The sequence below is a fragment of the Chroicocephalus ridibundus genome, chromosome 1 (genome assembly GCF_963924245.1).
Source record: "Chroicocephalus ridibundus chromosome 1, bChrRid1.1, whole genome shotgun sequence".
NCBI classification, from domain to species: Eukaryota; Metazoa; Chordata; class Aves; order Charadriiformes; family Laridae; genus Chroicocephalus; species Chroicocephalus ridibundus.
In genome coordinates, this window is record NC_086284.1 from 6,226,540 (window position 1) to 6,238,754 (window position 12,215).

The 12,215-nt window shown below is 51.3% G+C and overlaps 1 protein-coding gene across 1 annotated transcript in view; it reads left to right on the top strand.

The window, feature by feature from the left end:
- The first annotated feature begins 226 nt into the window (after window positions 1-226).
- The window catches only part of GAB2 (GRB2 associated binding protein 2), a 101,051-nt gene continuing 89,062 nt past the window's right edge, over window positions 227-12,215 (top strand). The window contains exon 1 of the mRNA XM_063326444.1: window positions 227-405. Within this exon, the coding sequence (XP_063182514.1) occupies window positions 334-405 (72 nt within the window). The 5' untranslated portion in view covers window positions 227-333. The remainder of the gene's footprint in view (window positions 406-12,215) is intronic.

The window sequence follows — 12,215 nt, forward strand, 5'->3', positions numbered from 1 at the left end:
CCCGGGCGGCGGGGAAGCCTCCGGGGGGGCGGGCAGCCCCTCTTCCCCGCGGGGTTTGTATCTTTAAAGCGGGCTGGCGGGGCGGGAGGCGTGGTGAGCCGGGGAAGGAGCCAGTTTCCTGCTTTCCCCGCTCGCAGCCCGGCGGCGGCGGCGGGGGGGAGGCGCTCCTCGCCCCCCCCCCCCCCCCCCCCCCCATATCCATCCATCCATCCATCCACCCACACATCCACCCATCCATCCACCCATTCATCCATCCATCCTCCCACCCATCGCCCTCCATGGGCCGGCGCTGCCGGCGCTGAGCGCCGGGGGAGGCAGCGCCCGGCCGCCGCGATGAGCGGCGGGGAGGTCGTGTGTTCGGGCTGGCTCCGAAAGTCACCGCCGGAGAAGAAGTTAAGGAGATACGTAAGTCTCAACCCGCCCCATTTCTCATCTCTCTACCCCGGGATCTTCTTTTTTTCCCTTTCCTTCTCCTTTCCTCCCCTAGCCGCCGCCCGCCCCGCTGCACCTGCAGCCGCCTCGCCCGGCGCCGCGGAGGCTGGGCAAGGAGAGGGGGGGTGGCACTTGCCCGGGCTGGGAGGGGTTGGTGGTGGGTCCCAGCTGCTGGGGGAAAAGGGGGGTGGAAGCATCGCCGAGACACCCCCCCCCCCAAGCTCGGGCTGGAGCGGGACGCGGGTTTGGGGGCAGTTCTCGCTGCGCCCCGCGGTGGCCGGGCTCAGCCGGGACCTGCGACTGTCACACCCCCGCCTTTGGAGTCGTGTTGGTTTTTTTAGGGGAGGTTGGGAATACCTTTGTTCCAAAGAGTAAAGGTGATAATACATCTCGGATCTTACTCCCGCCCCCCCCCCCCCCGCCACAACACCCCCATAACGGTCGCATGCCCCCTCCCCGCGCACGGTTCCTATTAATGATTTAACGTTGAAACCCTTTGAAGATAGCACCAGTAGCGCTTCGATAGCCTGTTGTGTCATTAGCGGCAGAGATCAAACACTTCAAAGAAGTTGTAAAAAGAGGGTCCAAATGCCGGCTCTGTCACATTCCCCACTCATTGAAAGACATAACTGTTCTTTGCGCCCTCCGCCTGACGGGCTCGCCGAGCTTTAAAGCTCAGAAATGCGGCAACGTCAAGCTGCCATCCTATGACTCGGCACATTGCTCCCCGGGATGAAGCCGGGGTCCCGCTCCCTGATTCCAGTGACCAACCTCAGCCAGGCTTCGGGTGGCTAGGAGCAGCCTCCGGGAGAGAGCTGGATGCTCTCCCTAGGGGGCCACCAGCCAAATTGTCCTTTAATCCTGTTGCTTTTGCCGGCATGGGTTTTGGGAACGGCAGGGAGAATAAGTGCAGCTGGTGTCTCCCCAGTGCCTGCTATTGATTGATGGAAGCATCGCTGCCTACCCTTGAGAGGGAGGTGGATGTCTGTAGTGCTCTATCACAAGCTAGCGCAGGGCTGGAGGAATATCCCATTTGTGATCCGGTGTTATTAGCCCTGTCCGAAATGGGTGCAGCCCCGCAGATCTCAGCAGTGCCACATCCCATTGCGTTAGACCGCGTGCCCGGTCGCTCGTGGCAGTCCTTTCCTTGTGTGCCTGGTCCCCTTTGAGGGACGATCAGGTTGGCTTGGGTGGAGCTGCGAGGGAATCCGGTTCTTTCGCTCCCTGTCCCCCCGAAATGTGCTGAGACAATGGTAAAACTGGGTGTTTACATGGGAAATATGAAACCCCTGATGTATGTCGGCAGGCTTTCTGGGAGACGGACAGAATGACTTTGTGCATGCTGAACTGTGGAGGATGCTTTTAGCTTAATGGAGCAAAGCACCTTCCTCCCGCAGAAATCAACTAATTGCTGATCCTGAGTCACCAGTGGCCTTAACTCATCAAACATCGTTAGCTCCCCAGCATCTGCCCCGTGAAAGGGCACTCACATCGCCTTCTGAATATCCAGCCTGTGCTCCGGCATTCCGGCGAGAGCTGAATAAATCTGCTAAATGCTCTACACCAGGGTGTGACACGCCGGCGGTTAGCGCTAATTATCGATGTGCGTAAGAGTGCTTTTCATCCAGATAACATCCCAAAGTGCTTTGCAAGCCACCTATGTTTTCAAAACATCCTCGTTCCCCCAAGAGGAAACGCGGCTGTGCTGAGATGTGCCCGGCCGTCCCACGCAGCCCCGGCGGGGCAGGAAGCCATGGCTCGGCAGATGTCACTCGAGGGGAATCTCTGTGCCGGAGCGGTCCCAGCGCTGTGGTCAGTGGGACTTCCCTTCCAGTCACGCTGGCTTCCTGCATCGGGGGCTGGATTTGAAAATGTTGACCTTTAACTGTCTTGGTGGTGCCCCATCCCCTTGCTTTTTTAATGCATTATTATGAATATAATAATATTTCTGTAAGTGCATTGTGCATCCAGGGTGTCGATGCGTCGATCGAGTTGCGCTCTTCGATAGCGGTGCAGAGCAGCTAGATGTGGTAGAGCCTGAGGCTGATGGCTTTGCTCCCCTAAAACCTGCCTTCATCTGCAACAAGCCCACACGCTTGGACTTTGGTTTTCATGCACAAAAGGCGCGTTTTCCGCCACCGCGCTGTTACGCCGGCTTTTGCACGGACTCAAAGGGAAGGCGCTGCGCCGCTGGCTTCGCCACTTGCCTTGTGCCTTCGGTTTATATTCTGCTTAGAGACCTCAAAGGAGGAATCTCAGGCTGCAGGATGCTGCTAATCGGGTTTGAAGTTCCTGCTCTGGCTGTATTGACACAGGGAAGATGATAGATTTATTTTTTTTTCTTTGACAAGTGCATTTCAAATGTACGTGTCTGCACATGGGTGTGTTGCTGATGCTGTCCTTGAAATGCCGTGCTTTTATAAGCCTGGCTTTGTTTTGGTTTACTTTTCAAGGAGAACCTTGGCAAGAGAGGAAGGTGCTACATTTTCTTTCTAACTTCCACCCCGAGCGGCTGGGGAAGGGGACTCTTCTCCTCCCCCGATCCTCGCAGCATTAATCTGCATTTGCAGCAGTACCCGCTCAGATTCATTTTAGAGGATTGTGTTTATGTGAGATGGTGGGATATTTTGTGTAGGACCTCTTTGCGCAATGCTCTGGGAAATGCCGGGCTCCAGGTTTTCTTTTCTGTCGGGTGACGCTCATCTGATCAAACAATGACTGCTTCAAGGTGGAGGCAAATTCTGCCTCTTTTCTGCCTCGTAACTGGGGACAGGGGTTCATATAGTCCTTAGAGAGTTTGGCCATGATCGCAGATGAGCCCTATAGATCCTACTGTAGTATTAATAATAAAAGGTAACCAAAGAGTTGAAGGTCAAAAGTAACAGAGAAATCAAAAGACACCTTCCACCTCCGTTCTGTTTGGGACACCAAGCTCCATTGACTGCTCGCTTGATTATTATTTTTGATATTTTTTTTCCAGACAAGCACTTTCTTACCTTCATAGAATCACAGAATAGTTTGGATTGGAAGGGACCTTCAAAGACCACCTAGTCCAACCCCCTGCCATGAGCAGGGACATCTTCAACTAGATCAGGTTGCTCAGAGCCCCGTCCAACCTGGCCTGGGATGTTTCCAGGGATGGGGCATCTCCCACCTCTTTGGGCAACCTGGGACAGTGTCTCCCCACTCTCAGCGTAAAAAATGTCTGCCTTAAATCTAGTTTGAATCTCCCCTTTTTTAGTTTAAAACCATTCCCCCTTGTCCTAAGGCAACAGGTCCCCGCTTTCTCCCCTTCTGACTTTCATGCGTGGAAGAGTCTCCTTGTACGCAGCCACAAAGCACAGAGCTCTCCTTCAATTATCCTGCTGGCTCCTCCTTAAAACACCCATGAAAAAAAAAAATTTAAAAAAAATAAAAAAATCCAATCCCTAAACAAACCCCTTGGCTTTAGTTGTGTGACCGCCGAGCCGAGACCGGCGCGTGTTGTGCCGGTCTGTACTGACTCACTGTCTCCTGGTGCTCTCCCGCTGGACGTGCCTGTCTGTTGTCTCGCGAGTTAGACGTGGGTTTAGAGCGGTGTTTTGTGTCTATCCGCTGCCCGGCACGATGGGCTTCGGGGGTGGGCTCTCGGGTGGAAAAGCGATGTAAAAAATAATTGCTGTCGTGGCTGAGGAGCTCTTAGCTTCCCATCATTACATCAGCGCGCTTTGCCTGCTCATTTATGTGCCGTGAAGTCAGAGTATTTTCTGTCTGGCTGAGATGTACGTCTGCAATTCTGACTAAAACAAAAGCTTCTCGTCTTGGATTGGTTTTTACAATCCTTTCCTGCTTTTTTTTTTTTTTTTTCCCCTCGCTGGTTCAACTGGGGGGAGAGTTTGGCTCTGCGCGTCGGTGGTTGTTTTTTACATCAAGCAGAAGCAGTTTAATCAAGGTCATCGGAAGACCCGCTCGTCCCCTGTGGGGTGAGCAGAAGAGGTTAAGGGGGGTCAAGAGGCTGATTTACCGATCGCAGCCCTATTCCTAGGGGGGACTCCCTGCTGAAGAGCTTCTTGTGGTCCCTGAAGTAGGTCCTTCGTATCCCACCTGAAGAAGCCCAGCATCCTTGTTAAACGAGGATGCGGGATGTGGGCTGAAGTAGGACCACCGGAGCAGAGGAGTCTTGCACTGCTCAAAACATTGGGGTACCAGGTGAGGTTTGGCACGGTGCTAATCGGGAGGAAATTTTAGAGCAGGGGGAGAAGAAAGGACATCCCTTTAACTCTGCAGCAAAATACAACGAAATGGGTATTAAGCAAAGTGATCTCTTTTTTTTCTCTTCTCCCTAAGGAATTTTAGTGGGTAGCTCTCATCTTCAGCTGTGCCGTGCCTGATTCGGGATGCTCCCCTCTACCAAAAGTAGGAAACGGTTGCAGAGATTCCAGAGAAAAGCCCCGAAAACTGAGCAGAAACCTAGAAAACGTGGGAAGACTGAAGGCAATGAGGTTGTTTAGTCTAGGGATGAGAGGGCTGAGAGGAGAAATAACAGTCCTCCAGCATGTCAAAGGTAGCTGTGGAGGGGAAGGGAGTAACTGTTCTCCGTGGCCAGGGGTGGGAGGCCAAGAAGTGCTGAGCTCAAGCTGCAGCAAGGGAAACAAGTGTTAGGAAAAACTTCCTAACCTCTGATTGCCAGAGGAGTGGAGCGGTGGAACAGATGGTTCAGGATGGGCTCGGATTCTCCGTCGGTGGAAGTTTCGATGGGCAGGTTGGCCAAACTGCACTTCAGGAGAGCTGATCCCATTTTGAGGCAGTGGAATAAATTTGACAAATTCTCCAAAAGTCCCTTCCAGAGCTGGTTTAGGTGAATTTATGGATTTTTGAGCCTGAACTTGGGAGGGATAGCAAAGAGGCTTTAGGGCACAAATCGCGTCACATGGATCTGCTGATGGGACTCAGGGAAGTGCTCTGGCCCAGTGCAAACAAGTTTTCTGTGGGAAGTTTTGACAGCACTGAACTTCATGACTTTGCATCTTACTCCCATCTGTCAGGCTGCCTTGCTGCACCCTGCTCCTCCCATGTAATCGCCAGGCTTGGTTCAAAAGGACCATCAGATGTTTTAGCTGTTGTCACCTGCCCCATGATTCAGAGGAGGGATGAGCACTTGCTCCACCGGAGAAGGTTTTGCAGGTCAGGGGGTGCGTTTTGCTTGCAAGGGCAGTGCCCGCACGCAGCCCTGCAGCACCACCTCTCTTGCGCAACGCTGCACAAAGGTCACGCTCCGCAGCTTGTTTCTCTGCTGCATCATTGCTGATGAGTCAAAATACACAACCTTCTCTCAGGGTCATTTTGTTTGGGTTTGGGGCTGCGTTCCTTTGCCCATTCTAATATGATGACCAGAGGGCTGGAGCACCTCTGCTGTGAGGACAGGCTGAGAGAGTTGGGGGTGTTCAGCCTGGAGAAGAGAAGGCTCCGGGGAGACCTTATAGCGGCCTTCCAGTACCTAAAGGGGCCCTACAAGAAAGCTGGGGAGGGGCTGTTTGCAAGGGCATGTAGCGATAGGACGAGGGACAATGGTCTTAAACTAGAGCAGGGCAGGTTTAGATCAGACATTAGGAAGAAGCTCTTTACACTGAGGGTGGTGAGACACTGGCCCAGGTTGCCCAGAGGGGTGGTGGAGGCCCCATCCCTGGAGACATCCAAGGCCAGGCTTGATGAGGCTCTGAGCAACCTGATCTAGTTGAAGATGTCCCTTCTTACTGCAGGGGGGTGGAACTAGATGACCTTTAAAGGTCCCTTCCAACCCAACACATTCTATGATTCTCTACTGTCCAGGGGCAGTCGGGTGGTGGTATATTGCCATTGTGATAATCTTGATCTAATAACTTGGAGCTTCTTGAAGGATGGTTATGGGGATGATGGAATCAAAGTCTTCTCAGTTTGAGCAGGCGACAAAATAAGGGGCAACAACCACAACCCAACTTTGGAGGTTCAGGCTGGGTCTTGGGGAAGCTCCTCCAGTAGGAAGGTCATGGTGTAGAGGTTCCTGCAGAGGCTGCAGGGCCTCAGTCTTGGGAGGTTTTCAAGAACTTCTCTAGAGAAAATCCCAGCTGACCTGATCTAGTCACATTTCAAATGCAAGGTTGGACTAGAGACCTCCCGAGATGCCTCCATCCCAACATTTCTGATACCTCTATGGCATAGCGCAGCGTGGAGCCACCAATCTAGGAAGCAATATAGCTGCTTTAGCCCAGCTCCCAGTGCGGGTGGATAGTGCTTGTTTTGTTTTCTACCAACACAAGGAACCTGGGAGAAGTGCTGATCTAGGGCAGCTCTTCAGCTGCTGAAACTCAAACTGGTTTGGTCAGGGCTAACCTGAGGCATTGCATCGGCCGAGGTGGACATGCCCGTAGAGGTAAGGAGTCCACGTGTCGTGTGGGGAGTGAAACCGGTGTATTTTCCTGGTGCTTTGGCTTTGCGAAGACAGCTTGAGTGAATCATCAGCTGTCTGTCATGACTTCAGAGTTGGCCGATGGTCCTGGCAAGGTCCACGGGAGATGTAAAAGATTGATGGTGGCAAAGCACAGGTTGAACTTAAGAAAGACAAACAATACTTAAGGAAAGTGTAACAGGAAGCTGGCTTCATTTCTCTTGGGAAGAGAGCAGAAGTGATACTGAAACCCTTTTCTTTTTTTTCTCATTTTCTTTTAGCAAGTGTCAGATGCAAGAGGTGATGTAATAGTGTTTACCAGACCAAAGCACATAATTTATAGTCGTGACTCAAAGGCAGAGAAAATATTATTTATTTGGATTACAGTAGCAGCTGAGGCAACTGGGACTGGGGCTCGATGCGTTGGGTGTTTGGTGAGACCACGTCTGCCCTGAAGGGTCTGGTCAGATGGGGAAACTGAGGCACGGAGCAAGTCAGTGGGTTGGCTGTGGGTCATTCCCATACCTGGCAACTCAACTTGGCTTTATCGTTTCTACCTGAGCCAGGGAGTTCTGAGTTGCTCGCAGGCTGGTGGCGATCTGTGAAGCTACGGAAAGGGAAGTCCACAGAAGTAGATGGTCCTTCTATCAGGGATTTAGACGGCGAGAGTGTCAAGGTCATCTGGGGGCTCTCTGAGATGAGTTGATGCAGTAGATTTGAAAATTACTGCTTTTAATATAAACTGCCTTTACTTTCAGTGCTCCTATCAAATCTTTAAAGTCTCACTTCCCTATCGTAATGCTTAGGTGGATCTTACAGCACCTAATAGCGGTGGCAAAGGACATTTATCCCTGTCTCGGGAGATGGGGGAAATGAGGAAGAGAGACTGATTTACTTCAGAGTACGTGGAGAGCAGCAATGGAGCTGAAAGAGGTTTCTGACCTGCTGCCGCCGCTGTTCTGCACGGCCTCTCCTTCACCTCTGAGCCCTTCTCTGAGGGACAGACCCATCCTGCCAAGGATTTGGGCAAAAACATGTTAAGCCCAGGATCAACAATATGCAAATTCTTATCATCCCACACCGTCCTTTGGCCGGGTAGTTTTATGGAATTTGAATTGCGGCACACCTAGGCATATCGTTTGGCTGAGAGGCGTCGCATAAATACAGGCTGATGCGATTTCCTCATCTGGAGCTGCAAGCGGGAAGCCTGGCTCTGAGCTGTTGAGGGCCTGGCCCATGCCACCCGCTGGGGCATCTGGCTACGGAGAGACTCCCAAGGCTGCTGAGCATCCAGAAAGTCTCCTGGAGCATCCTGGACCTCTGCTATGGGTCATTTGAGCAGCACCCACAGCAGCGCTCCTCATGCGGATGAATAAGCTGGGAGCAGACCTGCCCTCCAACGTTTCAGTTGGTGTCTCCACAGCCTAGCAATGGCTCCTGTTGTTCTGTTCAAATAATGAAAATAGCTTGAGAAGGGGAAAACCGTCGTTCTTGTTTGTCCATCAGATGATCTCTGTGCCCTGTCTCTGGTCCTTCCCCAGCACGCAGCGCTGTGGGCTTGAAAGGAGCTGAGCAGGGAGAGGCTGGGTTGGGTTTTTGTTTGCCTTTTCCAGTCTCTCATCCCATCTGAGAAGTCAGCGGTGTTAGGAATGACTTGTTTACGCCCTTGCACACCGCTGTCTTAATAACCCACCATGGCTGGATGCTTTTAGGCAAAAGCTTTCAGAGCTGTTGGCCTGGAGATGCTGGTGCAACACGGTCCAAGTCTGACTCTCGGAGAGGGGGAGGTGGGTTTATCATAGAATCACAGAATGGTTTGGGTTGGAAGGGACCTTAAAGATCATCCAGTTCCAACCCCCTGCCCTGGGCAGGGACACCTCCCACCAGACCAGGTTGCTCCAAGCCCCGTCCAACCTGGCCTTGAACCCCTCCAGGGATGGGGCAGCCACAGCTTCTCTGGGCAACCTGGGCCAGGGGCTCACCACCCTCACAGGAAAGAATTTCTTCCTAATATCCAATGTAGATCTACCTTCCTTCAGTTTGCTCCTCCTGAGGCTTTTTCAGCCTGAATCTGGAGAAACTGGATCATCACCTGGACACCTTACTGCCAAGTGAAACCATCTTTGTGCTTATCGCAGCTTAAACCAGCAGCAAACTGGCGGGAGGCAGTCAGTGTAGAGCATCTCCTCTCTTATTCACCGCTAGCCGGAGAAAAGGCGAGTATTCAGCACGTGAAATCAATCGCAGAGAGCGGAGCCGAGATCTCAAGAAGCCATCCAGCCCGCCTGCACGCCTCCCGGCAGACACGCTCCCACCTAAGGTATTGGTTTGACAATGTAGAAAGAGGAATTCCTCAAGGTCAGCGCAGTCCTACGTGCGTTCGTCTATATCCTATCTACCCATACAGCAATTTAAATCTCTGCTGGGTTTAAATTTAAAAAAAAAAAAAAAATTAAAAATATTAAAAATAAATAAAACTCAGCCTCCGTCCAGAAAGAGCTCATAGTCGTCTTTAGCTTGTAAGCTGTGCCTTTAAAGAACGGGAGGAAAATATGAGTGCTGGAAGCATATGTTTCTTGCTGCGTAAGATAGCCAGCGGTGCCTGTTTCTCCAATGAATCTGGAATAATTTGATGCCAGCAACCTGGGGGGGCGACTTCATCTCTGGATTTCTCTTTTCGTCTTTGGTTGCCTTTTTTTTATTTTTTTATTTTTTTATTTTTTCTGAGCCTCTTGCGCAGTTTTCCTGGAGAAGGTTAGAATCTGGGAAATCTTGCATCAGTCTGGTTGTCTGCATTACAGCAATACCTAGAAATGAACTTCTCCGTCCAAATGTGAATATTCTCACCCCAAAATGATGCCTGTTCGGGATGGGAGGTTCACTCTTGGGCCAGAAATGGGACATTTTTATTTATAGTTTAAATCTGGCTTTGAGGCAGGACCAGTTGAGAACAGCTCTTAGACATTTCTGTATTAAGCGTTCAAATTGCTTCTTCCTTTCCGTTGCTTGGAAAGCATTTCCATCTCTGCCTACTCTGGGCTCTTCTTCACATGGCCCCTGAATTTTTAAATCCCGTTTGTCCAGTCTCTCTTTTTCCTGTAATGTATTGACAGAAATATCTTCTGGTTGGTTTTTTTGGGTTTTTTTTTAATTATTTCTTTTGCTTCTCAGCGCCTTTTGGACACCTCCAAAGTATTTCCATCGTGTCTCCTGGATCTAAGATGCTGTCCTGATAGCGTCTCTGTACTTATTATTCATCTTATTCCGTTTAAACCTGGTATTTTCCAAAGGCGTTTGCTTTGGAAGGCATTTAGACATCTCTTTGGTGGAGTTCCAGTTCCCGCATCCATATGGTAAGATGGAAATAACATTTTGAGTCAAAGATTTGTGGTCTTTTGAATTTTGTACATTTTCAGCGATTACGTTTTGCTGATGCTCGCAGCTGCTGCCTCGCCCGTGCGGGTTCCTCGCTGACCTTCTGAACATCCCCGTGGACTGTCGTGTGACTGCCAAAAGACGCAAGTTGACTTGCTAAACAAACTCTTTGGCCACTTAACATAATACCCGCACGGGGATTACATCTCGTTTACAAAACTGATTTGTAAACCTTCCTTTCCTTTTTCTGGTGACTTTGAGAAGACTTGGAGGTGTTTTCTAAATTTTCGTCTTCAAAGAGCTGTGTGATACATACGTTGTATGTCTGGCACTGCGTGCTGCTGTTGAACTGGGCGATACGTATGTTCGTCTGCATTTTTCTATCTCCTAATAACGTCAGTAATCATGCTAAATGGGGTTATTAGTCATTGCTACCGATCTGTTCTGCAGATCTTCATCCACGTACTTATTTAAGCATCTTTTGGGGTTTTTTTTATTGTTTATTTGTAGGGGAGATACCTGGGTTTTGACTGCTCCCTGGATGGTCTTGGCTTGACACAGTGCCCCATGGGAAAGGGAAGGTTGTCTGCGTAATTCAGCTCAGGGTTTCGATACTCCTTAGTTGCCTCTCCCTTGTAAAGTCCCACTCCCCACCCCTAGAGAGGCCACCTTGGTGCCTCCAGATCTCCATCCTTCTCATGCTACTTTCACACGGGTGCTGTACTTGAGAGCCATCCAGCCCAGGAAGGGGCAAACACAATAAATGCCCCTTCTGGCTTATCGACAGCAGAAAATAGCCGCTCTGCTTCCAGGCCATCAGCGCCACACACAGCTCCTTTGATTCTGGGTCTCTGCATTGTTCCTAAATGACTCCCTCCAGATAGGAAGCTCCCAGGAAAAACTTCGTTTTCCCAAAACTTCGTTGACCCAAGAAGAATTGATGGCTTGAGGCTTGTGTTCTCCCTCCCTCCCTCTCGCCTCCCCTGCCTCCCTCGCCCACTGCCCGCCGCACGAAACGTCAGAGTGGAGTTTCCAGCGGGGCGTTGGGGAATAGAAGGGCTCATTGTTTTGGGGGTCAGGGCACAGAGCCGGGGCGGCAGGAGAGAGGGGAGCGGAGCTGGCGCCTGAGCCCTGCTGCTACCTCCAGCCCAGTCATACGTTATCCATAGCGCCAGCCGTGCAGACAGCGAGCGGTCCGTGATTGTGGAAGGCTTAAAACCTTTGCGGGAGGGGAATAAGTAAAATAAATGAAAGAGAAGGAAAAAAAAAAAAAAAGAAAAAGAAGAAAGGCGCATGGGATGCGGGAGATGGCAGGGAGTGCATGGGGCTCTCCTGGCTGTGCCAAGGGGAAGGAGATGCTGAGAAATGATGCGGGCTGGTCCCTGCAGGAGGCTAGAAGTCGGGGATTGAGGTTTGAACCTAGCCCTGACCGTATGGATCTCTCTCTGAGCCCTCTGCGTGCATGGAGCGAGGCGAGACAGGGAGCGGGGTGTTTTCCTGCCAGCGATCAGGACTTTATCCTGCAGCAACGTGTGTGTGGGTGGACCCCTGACACCAGAGCCTTTGGAGAAGGGTGACGAGAGCGATTAGGAGCCTGGGAAAGCTTTACACGATAGGCCTCCGAAACAGCGAGGGACGGCCACCTTCCAAAGAAAGTGAATGAGCCCACGGGGCTGCCCCTCTGTGCAGAGGGGGGGCAGCAGTTTTGCTTGGCTTGTGGGACTTCTTATGGGAGCACCCCAGGGTCCTTCTGCCAGGAGGTGGCCCAAAGTGTTTGGCACATCAGCAAAGAGGGGGGTGTCCCACCCCATCATCTGAAACCACTCTCGGAGAGGTGAGATTTGCGCTCAGGAGAGGTGATAAGGAATTTCTGGTCCCTCAGCATAGAAGGGGAGCTGGTCACAGATGTTAAAGTCTGTGAGATCTGTTTGTTTCCTCATCCTTCAGCAAGTTCTGCCTCCACTATAGATGTGTGATGGGGGAGAAACATGCCTCCTCCTACCGA